The 22,214-nt window shown below is 40.9% G+C and overlaps 1 protein-coding gene across 1 annotated transcript in view; it reads right to left on the reverse strand.

The window, feature by feature from the left end:
- Positions 1-11,722, reverse strand: part of LOC135595177 (uncharacterized) — a 34,547-nt gene extending 22,825 nt beyond the window's left edge. Inside the window, exons 1-6 of the mRNA XM_065085749.1 lie at positions 8,784-11,722; positions 8,515-8,687; positions 8,370-8,441; positions 8,128-8,280; positions 7,881-8,044; positions 7,625-7,772 (exon numbers count right to left, since the gene is read on the reverse strand). Coding sequence (XP_064941821.1) covers positions 7,625-7,772; positions 7,881-8,044; positions 8,128-8,280; positions 8,370-8,441; positions 8,515-8,687; positions 8,784-11,232 — 3,159 coding nt within the window. The 5' untranslated portion in view covers positions 11,233-11,722. The remainder of the gene's footprint in view (positions 1-7,624; positions 7,773-7,880; positions 8,045-8,127; positions 8,281-8,369; positions 8,442-8,514; positions 8,688-8,783) is intronic.
- Positions 11,723-22,214: the final 10,492 nt, after the last annotated feature.

The raw sequence follows: 22,214 nt of genomic DNA on the forward strand, positions 1-22,214 counted from the left end.
ATTTAGATAAACAAATATAGGTGATGCTTGTGATAAAGAAATAAAAGGAAGAACAATTCAGCACATTGCTCGCTTCTTCTATCAGGCTAGTCTTCCTCTTAGTACAACTCGTTTAAACAGTTTTAAGGAAATGATTGAAGCTATTGGAAGATATGGTGCGGGATTAAAACCTCCAAGTTATTATGAGATGCAAGTTCCATTATTGCAAAAAAAGTTGAATTATACAAATGATTTACTAAAGGGTCATAAAGAATCATGGGCAATACATAGTTGCTCTATTATGTCCGATGTTTGAACTGACAGGAGGCGCAAGAGTATAATTAATTTTATAGTTAACTGTTCTTTAGGGACTATGTTTGTGAAGTCAATAGATACTTCATCTTTTGTAAAATCTGGAGACAAGATATATAATTTACTAGACAAGTTCGTGGAAGAAATTGGAGAACAAAATGTCGTTCAAATCATAACCGACAATGGAAGCAACTATGTATTAGCTGGTAATATTCATCTTTTGAATTTTTTAATTATTTTATCTTCAATTAAATGTGTTAAACTCCTAAGTCTTATCATTTTTTTTATCCTTTGTCTCAGGTAAATTGCTTGAATCAAAATGACAATACTTATATTGGACTCCATGTGCAGCACATTGTATTGATTTAATGTTGGAGGATATTAGAAAAATCTTATATATCAAGAAAACCTTAAAAAGGGCAATTTTTGTTGTTGGATTTCTTTAAAATCATATTAGGGCTTTGAATATGATGAGAGAATTTACAGGGAACAAAAAATTAGTGAGATATGGTGTCACCTGATTTGCTACTTCATTCTTGACATTACAGAGCGTGCATCGTTAAAAACATAATCTGAGAAACATGTTTAGATCTGAGAAATGGGTGACAAGCAAATGGACAAAAGCAAAAGACAAAAGGGCTACTGATATCATCTTAATGTCATCCTTTTGGAATCATGTAGTTTATATATTAAAGGTAATGGGCCCTCTTGTTCGAATCCTTCGATTGGTGGATAATGAAAATAAATCTGCAATGGGATATATTTATGAGGCTATAGATAAAGCAAAGGAGACGATTAAAATGTCTTTTAATGAAAAGGAAGAAAAATATAAGAAAATTTTTACAATCATTAACGAAAGATGGAATTGTCAACTTCATCGTCCCTTAAATGTAGTAGGATATTATTTGAACCATGAATTCTTTTATAAGATTAAATCTGTTGGGTTTGATGCAGAAGTTTTGGATGGGTTATATCAATGCGTTGCAAGATTAGTTTCAAGCCTTGAAGTACAAGATAAGATTATTCGTGAATTATCTTTATATAAAAATGTCGAAGGTCTTTTTAGAATTTCAATAGCCGTTCGATCCAGGACAACTACGTCTCCAGGTATTAATAATTTGATATAATTAATTTCATCTATAGTATGTTACTATGTTATTGTTAATAATAACATAAATTTTGCAGTTGAATGGTGGAGTCTATTTGGAAATTCCACCTCGAACTTACAGTAATTTGCCATCAAAGTACTTAGTTTGACATGTAGTGCTTCGGGTTGTGAGCAAAATTGGAGTGTCTTTGAGCATGTAAGGATCACTAAATATTTTTGTTTTAATTTATGTATTTATTTAGATATATGTATTAATATATTTTTAAATTATATGACATGACATATTCACTCAAAGAGAAGAAATCAGTTGGAACATCAACGATTACACGATCTTGTTTACATAAAGTATAATTAAGCTTTGAAGGTTCGTCATGATTTGCAAAATAGAATTGATTCAATCTCACTGCAAGATATTGATAATTCAAATGAGTGGTCGGTGAGAGAAATGGGTGCTAACTTGCAAGATGCCGAAGACGAGCTTGTATTTGAAGATAATAGATTGACATGGGGAGATGTGGCAAGAGCTTCAGGTACTGAAGAATTACAAACATATACAAGACAGATGACAAAGAGAAAAATGAGTGCAAAAACATCAAGCTCGGCTCCTACTATTGTTAAAGATATAGAGAATGAAACATATTTTGATGAAGAGGAAGGAGTCGAATGACAAGAGGAAGTGGACGAATTCAATGAAGATGATTTGTGTGAAAATGACGATAATATTGATTATGATGAATGATTTTGATGTAAAATTTTATTGTTTTGAATTTTAAAACTTTTTGTTAATGTGACATTGTGATTTTGTATCTTAGATTTTCTTAATTTAATAACATATTTTTATTTTAAATTTTTAAATAATTATATTTATTAATTATATTATATATTTTTTATATTTTAACGCCTCACTTCGCTCGAGCGAGCGCCTAGCGCCTCGGGCGTTTTTGGACCTTGGCGCCTTTTGACGCCTAGCGCTTTTTAAATCACTGGTTTCACACCAAATGCACTTCTCATAGTAAGGTGTGCTTGGTGATCATTGATAGTGGCAACCTTAAAAATATGGTATCTTTGGAGATAGTGTAGAAGCTAAACTTGGACACAATCACTCATCCACATCCTTACCAATTATGCTGGCTGCAAAAGGAGAATGGCATCAAGGTAACTAAAAGATGTTTAGTTTCGTTTTCTATTGGCAAGCATTATAAAGTTGAAGTATGGTGTGATGTTGCTCCTATGGATGCTTATCATTTGCTGTTAGGTAGACCTTGGCATTATGATAGGAGGGTGTTATATGATGGCTATAAACATACTTATTCTTTTAAGGTGAAAGAAAAGAAGATTGTTTTAGCTCTATTACAACCTTTAGTAGAGGAGAATGAACAACACAAGGAGCTACCAGCAAGCATGAAACCAATCCTAAAGGAGTTTCAAGATGTTATACCTAAGGAGATTCCACATGGTCTTCTACCTTTAAGAGACATCTAGCATCACATGGATCTTATTCCAAAGGCAGTGCTACCTAATAAAACAGCCTACAGAATGAGCCCCAAGGAGCATGCAGAACTTCAAATGCAAGTGAATGAGTTAGTGGAAAAGGGGTTGATTCAGGAGAGCATGAGCCCTTGTGCGATTCCAACCTTGTTGGTGCCTAAGAAGGATGGTTCTTGAAGAATGTGTGTAAATAGTCGTGCCATCAACAAAATCACAATTGATTATAGTTTTCCCATTCCAAGGTAAATGATTTACTTGATCAATTGTATAGTGCTTCTATTTTCTCTAAAATTGATTTGAGGAGTAGCTATCACCAAATTAGAATGAGGCTTGGAGATGAGTGAAACACAGCATTTAAAACTAGGGATGGCTTATATAAATGATTGGTTATACCATTTGAGTTATCTAATGCTCCTAGCACTTTCATGAGATTTATGAATCATAAACTTAAGTTATGCATTGGGTCTTTTGTTATGGCTTATTTTGATGACATATTGGTATACAGCAAGAGTGAGGAGCATATGAATCATCTTAAAGACATCTTTCTTATTTTGAGATAACAAAAGCTTTATGCTAATATAAAGAATTGTTATTTCTTTACTCCTAGAGTGGTGTTTCTAGAGTATGTTGTTTCAAAAGATGGGATCATGATGGATCAAAGTAAGGTAAAGACTATTCTTAGTTGGCCAACACTAGCTTCATTGCATGATGTGAGGAGTTTCCATAGCTTAACTTCCTTTTACAGAAGATTCATCAAGGGTTTTAGTTCTATTGTCGGTCTAATCATCGAATACTTGAAAGGTGATAAATTCAAGTGGACTAGTGAGGCTGATGATGCTTTTAAACTGTTAAAAAGAAAGGTGATCGAAGCTCCTATCTTAGTTCTACCTAATTTTGACAAGATGTTTGAGGTTGAATGTGATGCCTCTAATATAGGTATTGGTGCTTTTTGAGTCAAGAAAGTCCATTACCTTTTTTAGTAAGAAGCTAAATGATACAAGAATGAGATATTCTACCTATGATAAGGAGTTCTATGCTATTTATAGAGTCTTATCTCATTGGAGTCAATATCTTTTTACCAAGTCGTCCGTCCTATATTCTGATCATGAGGCATTGAAGTTCATTAATCTCCAGCATAAGATAAACAAGAGGCTTGCAGCTTGGTAGAGTTCTTGCAATCTTATAACTTTACTATCAAGCACAAATCTGGTGTTCAAAACATAGTCGTTGATGCATTAAGTATAAAGCATTCTTTATTATCAGCCATAGAAATCAAAGTGATTGGATTTGAAACATTCAAATATTTCTACGAGAATGATGTGGATTTTATCTCAATATAGTAGAATTGCAAATCAGATTCTTTTCAACAATTTTCTATCTTTGATGGTTTTCTTTTTCGAGCTAATGCCTTGTGTGTTCCATCTTGTTCTTTGAGACAAGTAATTCTGGCTGAAGCTCATTGTGATGTTTTGGAAGGACATTTTGGTAGGGAAAAGACTCTAACTCTAATTCAATCAAATTTCTATTAGCCTAAGATGTTCAGAGATATGGAGAGACTTATGAAGCAATGCCGAGTATGTCATTTGGCAAAAACAAGCCAAAATTCTAATTTGCATGCTCTATTGCCAGTGCCTAGTGCTCCATCAGAGGATGTGAGTCTTGACTTCGTTTTGGGATTGCCAAAAACTCAAAGGAATAAGGATTCCATCATGGTTGTTGACAGATTCTCAAAGATGACTCACTTTGTTCCCCGCAACAAATCAAATGATGCATCTCATATTACTGATTTGTACTTCAAGGAGATTGTGAAATTGCATGACAATCCAAGAACTATAGTGTCTGATCGAGATTCAAAATTTCTTAGTCATTATTCGAGAACTCTATGGAGGAAGTTGGGTATATCTTTGAATTTCAGTAGCTGTCATCATCCACAAACTGATGAGCAAACAGAGGTAACAAACAGAAGTTTGCGAAACTTGCTTAGAAGCTATGTTGGTAGAAACCTCGAGCAATGGGATCTCATTCTTCCATAAATTGAGTTTGCCTATAACCGTTCCATGTATCATAGCATTGGTAAGAGTCCTTTTGATATTGTTTATAGTGCTAATCCTACTATTTTTTGAACTTAGTTCCTCATTCTACAATTAAACAATTTAGTGGAGATACTGATAAGAGATCTAAACAGAGAAAGAAGTTGCATGAGAGTATTAAAGCAACCATTTAGAAGCAAAATGAGAGGTACATGTGAGCTGCCAACAAACATAGAAAGTATGTGAAGTTTAATGAGGGTGATTTGGTCTGGATCCATCTAAGGAATGAGAGATTTCCACTAGGCAAATTTGGGAAATTGAAACCAAAGACTAATGGTTCATTCAAGGTGCTAAAGAGAATTGACAAGAATGCTTATGAGATCGAGCTACAAGGAGATTATGGAGTGTCCCCAACATTCAATGTGACTTATTTAAGTCCTTATCATGCTGATGGAATAAATGAGGACTTGAGAACAAGTCTTTTTCAACCAAGGGAGATTAATACAAAAGTGCCTAATTTGCTACAATCAGCTCGTGTAAATCTTATTGGTCCTATGGTATTCTCTACAGCCCACAATACTTGTCCCAGAGCCTTTAATCCAAATCTCTCAAATGTGATAACCCATAAGTCAAATGAGTTGTAAGCCTATTTTCCAAACCTACAGATGGCCCAACTTGATTGAATAGTCCGAATTAATTGCTAAAGAGTTAAGGGGCGTGCCTTTATAAGTTAAAAAGCTATTAACTTTCCAGCCTATCTTAAAAAAAGTCAAAAACATTTCCCTAGAGAATGTTAAGGTTGTTTCATTAATAGATGGTCTAGTGGGCAAATTCAATATAGTTAATTCAACTTATCTTCATGACCAAGGAAAACACTAAAGGGCTTAGATATCAGCTGTAAAGCAATAAATTTCGTAATTTCTTATTCATGGAGGGTTGTTTCATGCACTAGTATGTATTTTGGTGTTTTAGAATTAGAAACAGTTCAAAATCTGATTCTATTTGTAGAAACTCTTTAAGTTCTCTCTTTTAACTTTGTATCTTTTTGGTTTACCATAAAATGATGGGTTTAGTCTTTGTATCTCTTGAATATTTTTGAGTCTTTTTTTTAAGTTTTGTATCCATATTTAATTATCCTTAGGGTAGTGAGTTTCTGTATTCCTTTGTGATTTTAAACTTGGTGAATCCATTTATCTCCATTCCAAAAGTGTTTCTAGCAAAAATTCAGCCTTTCAAATTCTATTCCTCATTATCCCGGATGGTTTAGTGGGCAAATTCAAAGGGAAAGTTAATTCAATTTATCTTGGAATGCATTATAGGACCTAGAAAAAAACTGCAAGACAATAAATTATATAGTTCCCTATGCATGGAGGGTTGTTTTATGTACTAATATTTATTTTGGTGTTTTAGAATCAAAAATAATTCAGAATCTGATTGTATTTACAAGAACTCTTTGAGTTCTCTCTTTTAACTCTGTATCTCTTTGATTTACCATAGAGTGATGGGTTTAGTCTCTGTATCTCTTGGATATTTTCTTGAGTAGTGAGTCTTTTTTTTAAGTTTTATACCCTTATTTAATTATCCTTAGGGTGGTGTGTTTTTGTATCCCTTTGTGATTTTAAACTTGGTAAATCCATTTATCTCCATTCTAAAAGTATTTCCAGCAAATACAACTATCAACCTTTCAAATTCCATTCCTCATTATCCCGGTATTATCGGTGTCCAACTTCACAAAACATGTTCCTGTTTGTACCAAGTGTATGTTCCATCTAAGCCTTTTCAGTCTCAGTTGACAACTGCATGCTACTACTATATTACTCAATAAGTGTTAAGTAAAACTGAACTAGTAACTACTTCTGAGTTTAAATTGCTCTATAGAAATAATAAGCCCTCACAGGTAATCTTCAACAATGATTCCTTCATCGAAAATAATGCAGCATTCCATAAAAGGTTAGCATGGTGCACGATGCTCCTGCAATTGCAAGGTCCTAACAGAGTAAAATGCATATAGTACTCATCCAGCTTGGGGATAGTCATTTCAATAAATCAAACCTTAGACACATATGTCATAGTAACTTTAATCACCAAAGTTTGGCTTCAATCAGAGAAAATCCATGCATGCAAACTGGTCCCACTTGGATACATGACATGTATATCAAGTGCTTCAATGTCTGGAAGGAACTGGTGTAAAACCTTCAATAACCAATACACAAGGACATGTCTAAACTAAACTCAGTGTACATCATGCTTAATATGCTAACATGTGTATGTATCTCTACTTGATAATTATTCACCAAACTGCTATATTATCTGACAAGAACTTAGGCATGGAAACATTATGTTAGAGATGAAAATGTGTATAATGAATGATAAAATTTCTAAATATAATGGCAAAATCATCATGATGAACTGGAATGATTAATCAAGGAGTGTCAGTTCCAATAGTATCCTAGCTTTGGAGATTCCGACAATGGCCTCAAGAAAAGAACCAAAAAAATATTAAACTTTGTAACACTGATCCAAAGAAACCATTTTGTATACACCTATGTAATTAGGCCAACTATATAGCAATGATGAATTAATTGTCACACTATGAAAGATGCAGCAAGAAAAGGTTTTGTAACATAACTATAATGAGTTATCAAGATAAGAAATCTCAACTAGCATAAAGGTTCCTTCACATCTCTGCGATAAAACATACATATACCTTGCATATAGGACGTTGAGGATCTCTCAAGTTGACAAGTAAGTTATCACTTTTCAAATCAAAGTGCACAATATTTTTTGCATGCAAGTATTCCATCCCAAATGCAACATCCATGGCAATTAGAAGACGCTTTCTCCGGTCAAATGCCCTGCCAACAACAATAATAATTAGAAGACGCTTGCTACTGCTAGGTCTCATGATGAAAAAGCTTGACAAAAATAACGTCTATGATCCAAAATCCATTAGAGGAACTTACTTGTCATTTTTGTGCAAAGCCTGTCGAAGAGAACCATTAACCATATACTCTGTTACAGTTGCAATAGTACCCCCAGGGACATCAAGAACAACACCATAGAATGCTACAACATTTGGGTGATGCAGATCAGCGAGCTTACAGGCTTCGTTCCAAAAATCAGCCCTCTGACGGTAGACGATATAACAAATATAAAGTTGAAATACATGAAATAAAAACAAGTAACACCAAATAGTATTGAGATACAGACCATGCGTTCTGCTTCTGATTTCTTCCCAGCAAAGCATCTATCATTGATTCGTTTTATCGCAACATCAGTACCCCTCCATTTTCCATGATATACTGTTCCGAAGGTCCCAGAACCCAGTTCTTGCAATTCCTCAAGATCACTGTTATTTATTATCTAAAGTATGAAAGAAACATCAATAAGCCCACATGGTTTACATATAAATACAATGACACATCAGAAAATAAAATTAACTGGTTAAGCACCTGCAGATGTCCTATGTCTTCAGATAACTGGACACGAGAATTTTCTTCATCCAGCTGTGTGGATATGGATTCCTGAAATTTTTAAATAGTTCATATAATAAACCATTTTAATCAATAGGAAGAGTAACAAATAATTAATAATTACCTCAATTTCTTCATCAAGAATAGCCTTCTCCAACTCTTTACTACCCTCGATACTCCCTAGATTCTGTGTTCCAAGAGCTACAGAGGCAGTAGGCACAGAAGGCTGAAGAGCTAATGCTGCAACATCCTCAGCAACAGCCTGCAGTTGTTGCTTGATCCGCTCCTCTTCAGAGGCTTTTATTCCAAAATTGTGCAAAACATAGCTTCATTATCACATTCATATATTTGAATCTAAAAAGTAATAATGTTGAATAAAAAAAAGAATCAAACCTTTTGTGAGTCTATCAGGCTCAAGATACAAGTCCTTTATCATAGAGTCTGCAGGATGGTGAAAATTACCTTCCTCTAACATTGCAATGATATCTGACTTATTAGTACGATGGTGTGCAATGCAAGGATCATTCAGAACAACAGACTCCTTGCTTACTATCCTGTTAGGCCTTGGTTGTGGCACATTAGCATGCCCAAGAACTTTAAAAGGATCCTGATCATAAAAATCTCTGTCTGAAGCCATTATTTCACTGAAACTCTCAGTATTCTCACTAGGGTTGCTCAAACTGGATAATGGAAATGGAATGCTACCACCTGGATACACAGCTAAATTATTGGGTTTCTTTCTGGAAGGCAACTGAGAAGAATAAATTTCAAAGGCTGTAAATGGATTAGTATTGCTAACATTGGTATGGAAGTTTTCATATGGAGCTGAATGTTCAATCCCAATTCCTTGACTGTATGGGAATGGACCATAGTTTTCTATGGTCTTCATTCCTTGGTTTAATTCATAATCTTTTAGTAAACTTTGCAACTGGGTAAACTCTGAAGTGGCTGACGGTGGTTGCTCGATTGGCTTGGCATAATTTCCTTCAGGAATAAATCTGTCATTCACAGTGGAGTTACCAATGAGGAGAGCATTATCTCCAGACTGAGGTATGACTTTGTGACCATTTTGTACAACCAGATATGGGACATCAAGTTTTACATCACTTGGATCATCTGAAAGGGCTACAGCAGGTCTTCCTTGACAAATAGTTTTGGATGGCCCAAATGGACTCGAGCTAAGTGTCACCATCTTGCCTTTAACAGGTTCCACATTGTGATCTGTAAATTGATGTGCATGATCCTGGGTTGAAGGATTCTCAGCATAAATTAATGTGTTTGCTTCAGCAGGCAACTCAACCACACCAGGACAATCATCTGCCTTCTTCACATTAGGCCTCTCGTTGGCATGTCGTAACTCCGTAATATGAGGGAGAGGTGAACCTGCTGACTGATTTAAGGTGTTCAAGCTCTCCACACTCGGCTCCATCATGTTGCTGGCCGGAGCTCCGGTTACCACAGTGGCGACCCTGTGCTTCGCAAGATCCTCAGACCGCTGACTATAAAACATTTTGCCTACTTCATGAAAGTTATCCAGGGTCTCAATTCCATGTTCCTGTACCAGCGTATCTGAATGAGCATGCGGCAATGCTTTCTGGCACATAAGGCAATCCTCCAAAATTGATGGTGGCAAAGGTGGTGGCAGTGGCGGTGGCAGGTATGTTGGAGGCAGAGGTGGAAGCTGAGAGAGAGGCTGAAAGGCCTTAAGGTTCTGATCAGCAGCAACTGGTGAGATCCTTCCTCCATATGGATTTTCCAAACCAGGGACCAACCTTGGTTGGATTGCTTGCAGGTTATCAACTTGAGAAGTTACCGATAACATACTACTTGAAACACCACCAGGCACATAGGAAGCCATTGTGACTGGAGCTACATTGATCGGTTGCAGCCCCGCCATTAACCCTAAATGCTGAGGAGTAATATATTGAAGCTGGTGAGGCTCAACATATGCCGGAGGCGTATAAGGCACGACCATGGGAAGCTTCTCCAGCCGAGAAAAGGGCGCGTTTTGAGCTGGAACACCCATTCCTGGAGCCAAAACACTGCCACTCGGAATCCCAACGGGGGAATCAGGGGACACAATTGGATTGTTTACGCCGGGATACACCGATCTCGGTGCGTCGTGTGGCCAATCGACCACAGGAGAAGGAAGCGAGGGCGACATACCTTCGCTGGCTCCATCTTCTGCAGCATCACCAATAGTGGTGCTGTCGGAGTTCTGAGTGGAAGACGCGGCGCTCGCACCGCTGTCCCTCTTTCGCAGCGGGCCTCCGCCTCCATCGGACACGGCGAATCCGTTGACGGCCTCAAAGTACCTCTGGCCGACATCATCAACGGCGCCGAGGTGCAGGGAAGGATCCGCAGAAGCGAGATCGGAAGGGGAGAAGAGGAAAGCTCGGAGTTTCGCAGAGCCATCGGGGGAGGCGGTGGCGAGCTTGTCGTACTCCTCCATCATGTTGACGAGATCCTCGGGGCAAGAAATCGAGATGAGGGCGTCGAGGTCCTCACCGGGCAGCTGGTACTTCACGGCGACGGCGGACGCGCCCACCGCCTCAGCCATCTTGCCGACGAACTCGGGAAAGGAGACATCTTTCCGGAGGGAGATGATGCGGGTGTGTCCGCCGGCGTAGCGGAGGGCGCCATCGCTGGGCCGGGGGAGGATCCGACCGCCGAAGCTGCAGAGGAGCTTGACTTTCCTGGGGGAGAGATTGCCGCCGGCCACAGCGGCCGCGGGGGAGAAGAGGGGCCCACCGGGGAGGACCCAGGGAGGGGGAGGTTGGGCCCGGCCGGGGGCAGCGGAGGGGCGGAGATCCCTGGGGATGGAGCTGTGATCCACGGCCATTGCAGGAAGAACAAGGTATCAGGGAAATGAAAAGAGTTTTTGGAGGAACCGAAAAAGAGAGGAGGCGAAGGAAGAAGAGAGGAGGTGGCCACTGCGCCCTAGATATCAATAATCAACCAAAGATCCATTTTTCAATTTGATTCAGAGGGGAAAAAAACATCCTTTTTCTTCCTCCTCTCTTTCGGGACAGATAAAAAACGGATATTGAAGGAAGAGGAGGAGGTGCGGCCGTGGATCCTAATTTATTTCTTCGTTCCAATCTCTTCTGCGTCTTTAAGATACAGCACGGAAGCAATCAACAAAATAAGCACTCATACAAAAAAAATCCTTCAATTAGTTTTGGTCAAAGGAATCCCCATTTCTCTGTTCTCATCCCTCCTCTTCTCTCAACAAATCTTAGCTGTTCCAACGGTAAACAAAGAGTTGCAAGTACAACTTTGCGTGGCTTTTGGGATGATGCAGGAACTGGGCGCTGCTCCAGAGAGTGGAATTGTCTTCTCCTTGCGTTTGAGCTTCGGAGTATGGCGATGACGATTATTTTAAGGGACATGGAACTTGGTGCGGATGGCAAAGGACGGGAGGGCACGGGGAGACGGCACGTGGACGGTGCCATGCAGAGAGAGGCTTTGTCGGAGAGCTGCAACCGGGGACGGTCGTTCTCTGTATCTTGGTGACCACTGAATCAGCAAATCGCTCATCAAAACATCGTCACAAGAAGACAATTGCTGACATGCTTTCATTGTTTCATGTTTCCAATCAAAATCATAAACAAGAAATATATATTTCTTTCCTCAAAATTATTTTAAGATAATTCCTAGAAAAAATGAGGATTGAATTCACCCAAGAATAGAACTGGAAATCTTACCCTGCAAATCAAATCCTTGGAATAAAAAATCATTCCTTTTATAAGTTTATTCTGTTTTTATTCCGGCGATTAAGTTCAGATTTAGTAACATCAAAACTCGATCTTTTAACGATTTCTTTGGTCAATATAGTTGAACTCTGCTGCTGCATAGCTGGTGGCAGCATCAAGCAATGTGCCCAAAGAACAAACAGCGGACTTTCTGCAGAGGTGGCAGGATCATCACCATGGCTTCACTAGATTGGATCATGTTGAGTATTAGCTTCATGTTAAGAGTTGACTTGTCCAGCTGATATATGTAGTCAACGAGTGGAGAGGTGTCATCAGTCTGCAACTGTTCTGTGGAGCTGTTCACAGTACCGTGACAGCTGATGGTGTCTCCCAAAGTCTCCATGTGTTCTTTCATCAGTGGAAACAGCTCTTTGCAGACGTTTACCGACTCTTATTCTATCTTACACCCAAAAAAAAAAAATTTCTTTATCTTTGCAGACACCAAAATGATCCATCAAAGAAAAAAAAAAAGCTAGAAAAAGACATCAGAGAGGCAAAAGAAGCATTCTACCTTGACTACCTAAACTAACAAGCAAATGAGCATCTCAGCAGTTCATCATCCTGGCCATTGAAGAGGGAGCTTTTTGATATCTTTCTGTAATGGAATTTGAAGTCAGCTTCTACAAGCTCAATACAGAGATGCCAAAGATTTTAACAATGGATTTTTTTTTTATCTTAACAATGGATTTCAAAGATATTTTGTATACAAAGAGTATTCACATCCCTATACTATCTATGCACAGATTACTTAATGCTCTGCTTTGCTTCCCCATGTCATTGCTAGGGTTAAGAATCTACTTACTATTACAAGAAAAAAAATGCTTGCTAGATTTAATGTTTTAGCTATCGCCCTGTAGGATGATGTTGAAGAACACATTAATGTTTTTACAAAAAAAGTTACACCTTTGTTATCGTAAAATATAAAAACACAAAACATTAATTTATTGTTAGTATAATAATGCTTGTCCACTGAATTTTAACCCCTATTTTATTTTAATTCGTACGTAATTTTAAAAATATATAAATGGAAGGTTGGAGTAAAATGAGACCAAAATTAAGAAAAGAAAATAGATAATAGATAATCAATTACAATAATGAAGATACTTTAAGTACTTAAGTTTTATATAATTTAGTTAAAAAATATTGGATGGAAATGAGAGGGATAAATTCGAAATTTTAAAGGGATAGATAGGTAAGAATAGGGAGTTGTTCGTGGTCGCAGAAACCTCCGACCTAAACGTTTCGGTCACAGGATTCACCGTTGAGCGACTTGGACGCTTCCCAACGCGATCGAGAGGCTTTTGGTCGCAGGAACCTCCGACCGCAAACGCGATCCTCCAGGTCAACATGCTCTTCTCGCTCTCTCTCTCTCTCTGGGAAGCCCTCGGCCTCATCTGCCCGATGTAACACCCTTTTGCGCCGCCTACGGAACTTATACCTCTACGGCGCCGTTTCATGGCCGAATACCTCTCGTAGGGTACTGCTGCTTCTTCGACCTAGAGAAACTGGCCAAGGCCTCGAAGCATCTCGGCGGCATCGAGTCCCGACAGTAGATCGACTCCGTCCCGGCATGGGTTTCACCGTAGCTACGGTTTAACGACGCATCTCCTCGATGTTAAGAACATGCATGTCATATGCATCTCTTACGTACGCCTAGGTGATGCTAAAGGAAAATGAGTGTATGCATGTCTTATGCAATTTGCACCACAGCATCCTCTATTTCATATGTAACCATGTAGTTTACATGAATCCTTTTAAACAGCATCCTCTATTTCATCTGTGACCATGTAATCTGCAACTTAACATTAGCCATTAGTGTAAGCATATGCTGTATTAAAATATAAAAATACCCTTTATGTCAATATTGAAATCAAATACATAGATCTTGTTTAACGATGCATTTGATCTACAAGCATCGTCTTTAATCCAAAATCAGGTCTTTAATCCAAAATCATTGTAGATTGTCTTTAATCCAAAATCATTGTGGAATCTACGAGGAGTGATAGGGGTAATAATGGCGGCATGACGTGTCACGACGTCGGCCTCACCTGGGCGCCACTCTGCCCAACGAGGAGGGCAATAACGCTGACTCGACACGCGCTGACATCATCCGCTCTCAGGCAATGACTTCTTGCTAGTCATAGGTGTCCAGCAAGCCAATCACGTGAGTGATGGTAATCACGTGAGTGATGGTACGTGTGACTTGATACAGAATCTTTTTGCTTATTATATTTTGGCGTATATCACTTTATAACTATTGCATAAATGCATACATATATTGTGATGTCTTTAGATTTGTGCAATGGGAATCGGATCATGATGAGATCACGATAATGAGATCGATTCACCTTTAAACACATATCCTAAATGATCCCGGTCATAGGTTACTCGAGAGGGACATCGTGATAACCGGATAGACTGGTGTGCTGTATACCCGTCCATATGATGGATGCAACTGGTCTCATAGCTGCTCGTGTAGGGACACTAGGGATACAGTACAAGTGCTCATTGGAGAATGAGTTCACTGATTGATCCGCTTACGGAATGCTGGATGGTTGATGATGCCTTATTGTCAGACAGCGATTCCGTAGTCCTAGTGGTGTATCTGGTCCTTAGACTTGAGACACCAAGGATGTCCTGTATGAGTGATCCACTCTTTGATACCAGATTTATAAGTTTGGCTGTCCCAGATCTAGTACAGCTGGTCATTGGGAGTGGTAGTCGACCTTATGAGGGCTATTGAGTGTCGATAGAGGATCATCCACTCTCGGCGTCATGAGAGGAATATCCCATGTGTTCTTGCTCAGACAAATCCCTGGCCAGGGTCATTCGGGTTGAGAGAGAAAGAGTTCTCCGGGAGAATCCGATTAAAGCGAGACTCGAGTAGAAACCGTATGGGTCTGACAACACCATGCTCGATATACAGTCTCTGGGATATTAGATGGATGAGGGACTATAGGTATACGGTAACTGAGGACAGACAGGTCCAATGGATTGGATTCCCCTGTATCGTCTGGGGACTACGGCGTAGTGGCCTAGTACGTCCGTAGTCGATGAGTCAAGTAAATTATTACAGAGATAATAATTCATTGAGTTAGAAGGAGTTCTGACGGGTATGACTCACGGCCAGCTCGATATTGGGCCTAGAGGGTCACACACATATGGTAGGCATTGCGATAAGTAGAGGTTCGGATATGAAATATCCGACGGAGCCCTTGTCTTATTGGATGCAGATCCAATACCCACTAGGGGAGGACCCATTAGGGTTTGACAGGGGACCTCTATAAATAGGAGGGATTCAGAGCCTCATAGGCTAGAGCCTTTGTTTGCCTTTCCTATTCTCCTCTTCCTCTCCACCTCAAATCAGGCCTGGAGTTTTGAGGAGCGTCGTCGCAACCCTGCTGTGTGGATCACCGCTAGAGAGGAGGACGCTTGACCTCCTTTACCCTCTCCTAAGGATCTGCAAGGAAACAGGGATATACGATCTCCCTAGGTAACACAATCTACTATATACGCAGTTTCATGTTTCGCAGATTTTTTGCGCACCAATCTTCGCACGACGATGAACATCTTTTTGGGAATCGGGGATTTTGTTTTCTTGTTCTTCCGCTGCGCATGTGATGTCGCCCCCATGATTTCCCAACAGTGGTATCAGAGCCAGGTTGTTCGTGCGAATGATTAGTTTTGAACTGCGTGTGTTGTGTTTAGGAAGAATTTTGACGTCAAAATCGTTGACGTAAAAACAAGGGAGGGCAGCAACAGCCGAAGGCAGGCAGCACAGCGCCGGTGCATGCGCAAGCGCTGTGCCTGCAGCAGCCGGCCGGCGGCCTGCTTGCAGCGGGCTTGCGTCCGGCGGGGCTGGCAGCCCGCGGGCAGAGGCGCCTGCGGCCGCTTCTCCCGCGGGGTGAGGCGCCGCAGGGCCGCGGCGCTTGCCGCCGCTGCTCCCGCGGGCGAAACCCTCCCCCCCCACAGGGGCGGCCGCCCGGCGGGACAGCACCGCCTGCGGGCGTTGCCCCGCCGGCAGAACCGCCCGCGGAGGCGGCGGCGCCCGCGGGCGTTGCCCCGCCGGCAGAACCGCCCGCGGGGGAGCCCACCTGCAGCGGCAGCACCGCCAGCGGGCGTGCCACCTGCAGGCGAGGGCAGCGCCCTCGCCCCGCCGCACAGGCCGCCGCCAGCAGGGTGGCGGCGGCGGCGGCAGGATAGTAGGGCATTAGGGTTTTCTGGGAAAAAGACAGTTTTACCCCTCGGAATTTGAAAAATTCTAGTTTCTGTCTTTTGTCCAAATTACGAAAATACCCCTACAAATTCAGAAATTCCCTACATGTCCCTGATTTCAGAAAAATATTAATTAATTAAAAGGTTTAATTGATTATTATTTTTATTATTATCTAGTAGTCCTACATGATGATGATTATTTATACATGTGATGTATGGTGTGTGGACGGATGATCATGGACCGTGTGATGTGTGTACTTGTGATTATTATTATTGAGGTCTGCGAGCCTCCATTATATTTCTCGTTTATTGTCGGGCCTACGTGCCTATGATTAAGTTGTAATCACATGAGGAGGTGCAGCGGGAGCATGGATGCGATAGCGGGACCCACGAGACGGACGATCGTGATGCATGGAGATGCATCAAGATGTCGACGGAACCGACGAGGATGAGATGGACGATCACAGAGCATGGAGATGCACCGTTGCACACATTGATCTTGATATGAGTGATTAGGCCTACTGGCTCGGGCCTAATCATATTAGGTTGTGGTCCATGATCATCTGGTGTGATTGCTTATACACATACTAGATAAGTATATATATTTGCATACGATGTAGATATATATTAAATATGTATATGTGTGACATGTCATATTAGGAGACGAAATCTTAGAAACATCTCTCGATAATATTAAGTCGGTAAACGTGAGGCAATTAGATTGACCCACGTGGCCTTCCATCGTTATAAGTAGGAACCGATTCCCGGTGTAGGTTGAGTTGGTCGAGTCCCTCGAGACTCACCTATATCGCGATTCGCTATCTTGCTTACGACATAGAGATGTCACCGGTGACCTGAGGGAATGATATACTTGGTCGAGTCCCTCGAGGGTATATCATCAAATCAGACTCATCTTGTAACGAAGGTGTTGACTTAACCGAGCATCATGGTTGGTCGAGTCCCTCAAGGCCATGGTGATTCGGAGGCCGAACAGGACGGGAATCACAAGGAGTTGTGATCGGTAAGAGTTGCCTACCTTTTAAGCTTAGTGTGATTGGTCGAGTCCCTCGAGGTTACACTAAGACGCTGATTGGATCCTGATCCCCACTAGAAGTCTGTCGGAGACTTCCGTTTCACGTGCTGAGGGTGTCGCGTGACTCGTTAGTAAAATAGTGGGAGCATATTAAGATAGAAGTCCATATCTTGATAGTTTATTTCTTGCAAAATCTGTATGTTATTCATTTCTGCTGCATCTTTATTTTCAAAAAATGTCGCTTTTAAATCCCTTACGTGACATACTTGATGTCAACCGCCTCACTGGTCCAAATTATACGGATTGGCTCCGTAATTTGAGAATTGTTCTCACAGCGGAGAAAATCATGTACGTCCTTGATACAGTGATGCCTACGCCTGAAGAAGGGGCAAGCGAGGATGAGATCACTCGCTACGTAAAGTACATTGTTGACTCCACTCTTGCTCAGTGCTATATGTTGGGCTCTATGACTCCTGAGTTATAGAGACAACATGAAAAGTTGGATGCCAGATCCATTCTCCTACATGTCCGCAAATTGTTTGAGGAACAGGGAAGGACTCAACGATATGAGATATCCAAGAGCCTTTTCCGTGCTAGGATGACTGAGGGGACACCGGTTCAGAACCATGTCCTAAAGATGATTGAGTGGATAGAGAAACTCACAGGTCTAGGAATGGTCCTAGAGGATAACTTGTGTGTGGACATTATGCTTCAGTCCCTACCAGATTTCTTTTCATAGTTCATAATGAATTTTAATATGAACAAGCTTGAGGTGACTCTCCCAGAGCTCCTCAATATGTTGAGGGAGGCAGAGAGTACTATTAAGAAAGAGAAACCAGTTCTCTACACTGGTGAGACCAGAAAGAAAAGGAAAGCAGAAAGGTCCCTTAAGAAGGGCAAGGGCAGACCAGGTAAAGCAAAGGTTGCTAAGAAAGACTCAGTAAAGGCCAAAGGCCAATGCTTCCACTGTGGTAAAGATGGGCACTGGAAGAGGAACTGCAAAGAGTACCTTGCAGAAAGGGCGAAACAAAAGCTTGATGAAGCTTCAGGTACATTCATGATCAGTCTCCATTTGTCAGACTCTTATGATAACACATGGGTATTGGATACCGGTAGTGCTTATCATATATGCAATTCGTTGCAGGTTCTGACAAGGCCTAGGAGACTAGAGATAGGCGAGATGGATCTCAAGATGGGTAATGGAGCAAAAGTTGCTGTATTAGCTGTTGGCGAGGTCTCCCTACATCTGCCTAGTGGAGCTTTTATTGCATTAGATGCATGTTATTTTGTTCATTCTATTATCAAAAACATTATCTCCATTTCATGTTTAACAGTTAGTGGATATAAATTTGTTTTTGAGAACAATGGTTATTCGATATTATTAGATGATAAGATCATCACGAAAGTAACATTGCATAATGGTTTATTTATGTTAGACACTACTCCACATATCATGAATGTAAGTGTCTAAGAGGAAACGAGAGGAGGTGAACAGTGTATACCTATGGCATTGTAGGCTAGGTCATATCCATGAGGGAATGATTCAAAAGTTGCTAAATAATGGATATCTAGATCCATTCGACTATGTGTCATATGCAACTTGCGAGCCTTGCCTTCGTGAAAAAACTGACCAACTCTCCATTTAATGGAACTAGAGAGAGAGCCATTGAGTTGTTGGAACTCATACATAGTGATGTATGTGGACCCATGTCAACTCATGCCATTAGAGGTTACTCCTACTTCATTACATTTACTGATGATTTCTCAAGGTATGGATATGTGTACTTAATGAAGTACAAGTCCGAGGCTTTTGAGAAATTTAGAGAGTATAAGAATGAGGTGGAGAACCATACTGGAAAGAGTATCAAAACTCTTTGATCAGATCGAGGAGGTGAGTACTTAAGTACAGAGTTTACTCAGTTCCTCAAGGACCATGGGATATTATCCCAATGGACACCTCCTTACACACCTCAGCTCAATGGTGTCTCTGAAAGGAGAAATCGTACGTTATTAGATATGGTACGATCCATGATGAGTTTCGCTAACCTACCCATCTTATTCTAGGGATATGCCATAGAGACCGCAGCTTACCTTCTGAACAGAGTTCCAACTAAGTCGGTAGTGTCTACACCATATGAGATATGGAAAGGGAAGAAGCATGATCTTAAGGTTGTTAAGATTTGGGGCTGCCCTGCCCACATTAAAAGACACAACCCCGATAAGTTAGAATCAAGGACAGAGCGATGCAAATTTGTGGGACACCCCAAGGAAACTTGTGGGTATTATTTCTATCATCTCCAGGATCAAAAGGTCTTTGTAGCTAAGAGAGCAGTGTTCCTTGAGAAGGAACACATTCTTGGCGGAGACAGTGGGAGAATGATAGAATTGAGCGAGGTTGGAGAACCAAGCTCAAGCACCACTCTACAGCCCAAGTCTGTTCAGGTACCTAATACACAATTTTCAACTTTACGCAGGTCTGATAGAGTATCTCATCCTCCTGAGAGATATGTGGGACATATTAGAGGAGAGGATGTTGAGGATATTGATCCTCAAACCTACGAGGAGGCTATTATGAGTATAGACTCCGGGAAGTGGCAAGAAGCCATGAATTCTGAGATGGATTCTATGTACTCCAATAAGGTTTGGAACCTAGTTGATGTGCCCGAAGGTATTGTACCCATCGGTTGCAAATGGATCTTTAAGAAAAAGATCGGAGTAGATGGAAAGGTAGAGACCTATAAAGCAAGGCTAGTGGCTAAGGGGTATCGTCAAAGGCAAGGTGTTGACTACGACGAAACTTTCTCACCCGTAGCAATGCTAAAATCCATCAGAATTCTATTGGCTATTGTAGCACACTATGATTATGAGATCTGGCAGATGGATGTGAAAACCGCATTCCTCAATGGGAACCTCGTGGAGGAGGTGTATATGATGCAACCTTAGGGATTCGTGTCCAAGAACTGCCCAGATAAGGTGTGTAGGTTGCTTAGATCCATTTATGGACTAAAGCAAGCTTCCCGAAGTTGGAACATAAGATTTGATGAGGCAATCAGATCTTATGACTTCATTAAGAACGAAGATGAGCCTTGTGTGTACAGGAAGGTAAGTGGGAGCGCTATCACCTTTTTGGTGTTATATGTGGATGACATCTTGATCATTGGGAATGACGTAGGAATGCTATCCACGGTAAAGGCTTGGTTATCTAGACAGTTCTCCATGAAGGACTTAGGAGAAGCATCCTATATCTTGGGGATTATAATCTATAGAGATAGATCCAAGAGGATGCTTGGCTTGTCCTAGTCCAGGTACATAGAAACCATTGTCAAAATGTTTGGCATTGAAAATTCTAAGAAAGGGCGAACTTGGATATGATACCTTATGCCTCAGCAATAGGGTCTATCATGTATGCCATGCTATGTACTAGGCCTGATATAGCGCATGCTCTGAGTGTCACGAGCAGGTATCAGGCGAATCCAGGCTTGGAGCACTAGAAAGCAGTAAAGTGTATCCTTAAGTACTTGAGAAGGACTAAGGATCTTTTACTAATATATGGAGGTAATAGCCTTAAGGTTGAAGGCTACACAGACTCAAGTTTTCAGTCTGATGTCGATGATAGCAAGTCGAATTCAAGGTATGTGTACACCTTGAATGGAGGAGCAGTATGTTGGAAGAGTTCCAAGCAAGATACCACTGCTGACTCGACCACAGAGGCGGAGTACATTGCTGCATTAGATGTAGCAAAGGAGGGAGTCTGGTTGAAGAAGTTCATTACAGATTTAGGAGTCGTGCCGGGTAGCGAGGAGCCGATCTCCTTATATTGCGATAATAACGAGGCGATTACTCAAATAAGGGAACCCGGGTCTCATCAGAAGTGTTCTGAGGAGGTTCCAACTTATCAAAGAGATCGTAACCCGAGGATATGTAGCAGTGGAAAGAGTTCCATCCGAAGATAACATTGCAGATCCACTGACAAAGCCGTTGTCTCATTTTGTCTTTGAGCGTCACAGGGGTCTGATGGGGATCAGACACATAGGTGATTGGCTTTAGGTCAAGTGGGAGATTGCTAGTCATAGGTGCCCAGCAAGCCAATCACGTGAGTGATGGCACATGTGACTTGATACAGAATCTTTTTGCTTATTATATTTTGGCGTATATCACTTTATAACTATTGCATAAATGCATACATATATCGTGATGTCCTTGGATTTGTGCAATGGGAATCGGATCGTGATGAGATCACGATAATGGGATCGATTCACCTTTAAACACATATCCTAAATGATCCCGGTCATAGGTTACTCGAGAGGGACATCGTGATAACCGGATAGACTGGTGTGCTGTATACCCGTCCATATGATGGATGCAGCTGGTCTCATAGCTGCTCGTGTAGGGACACTAGGGATATAGTACATGTGCTCATTGGAGAATGAGTTCACTGATTGATCCGCTTACGGAATGCTGGATGGTTGATGATGCCTTATTGTCAGACAGCGATTCCGTAGTCCTAGTGGTGTATCTGGTCCTTAGACTTGAGACACCAAGGATGTCCTGTATGAGTGCTCCACTCTTTGATACCAGACTTATAGGTTTGGCTGTCCTAGATCTAGTACAACTGGTCATTGGGAGTGGTAGTCGACCTTACGAGAGCTATTGAGTGTCGATAGAGGATCATCCACTCTCGGCGTCATGAGAGAAATATCCCATGTGTTCTTGCTCAGACAAATCCCTAGCCAGGGTTATTCGGGTTGAGAGAGAAAGAGTTCTCCGGGAGAATCCGATTAGAGCAAGACTCGAGTAGAAACCGTATGGGTCTGACAACAC

The sequence above is a fragment of the Musa acuminata genome, chromosome BXJ1-10, assembly GCF_036884655.1.
Source record: "Musa acuminata AAA Group cultivar baxijiao chromosome BXJ1-10, Cavendish_Baxijiao_AAA, whole genome shotgun sequence".
Classification (NCBI taxonomy): domain Eukaryota; kingdom Viridiplantae; phylum Streptophyta; class Magnoliopsida; order Zingiberales; family Musaceae; genus Musa; species Musa acuminata.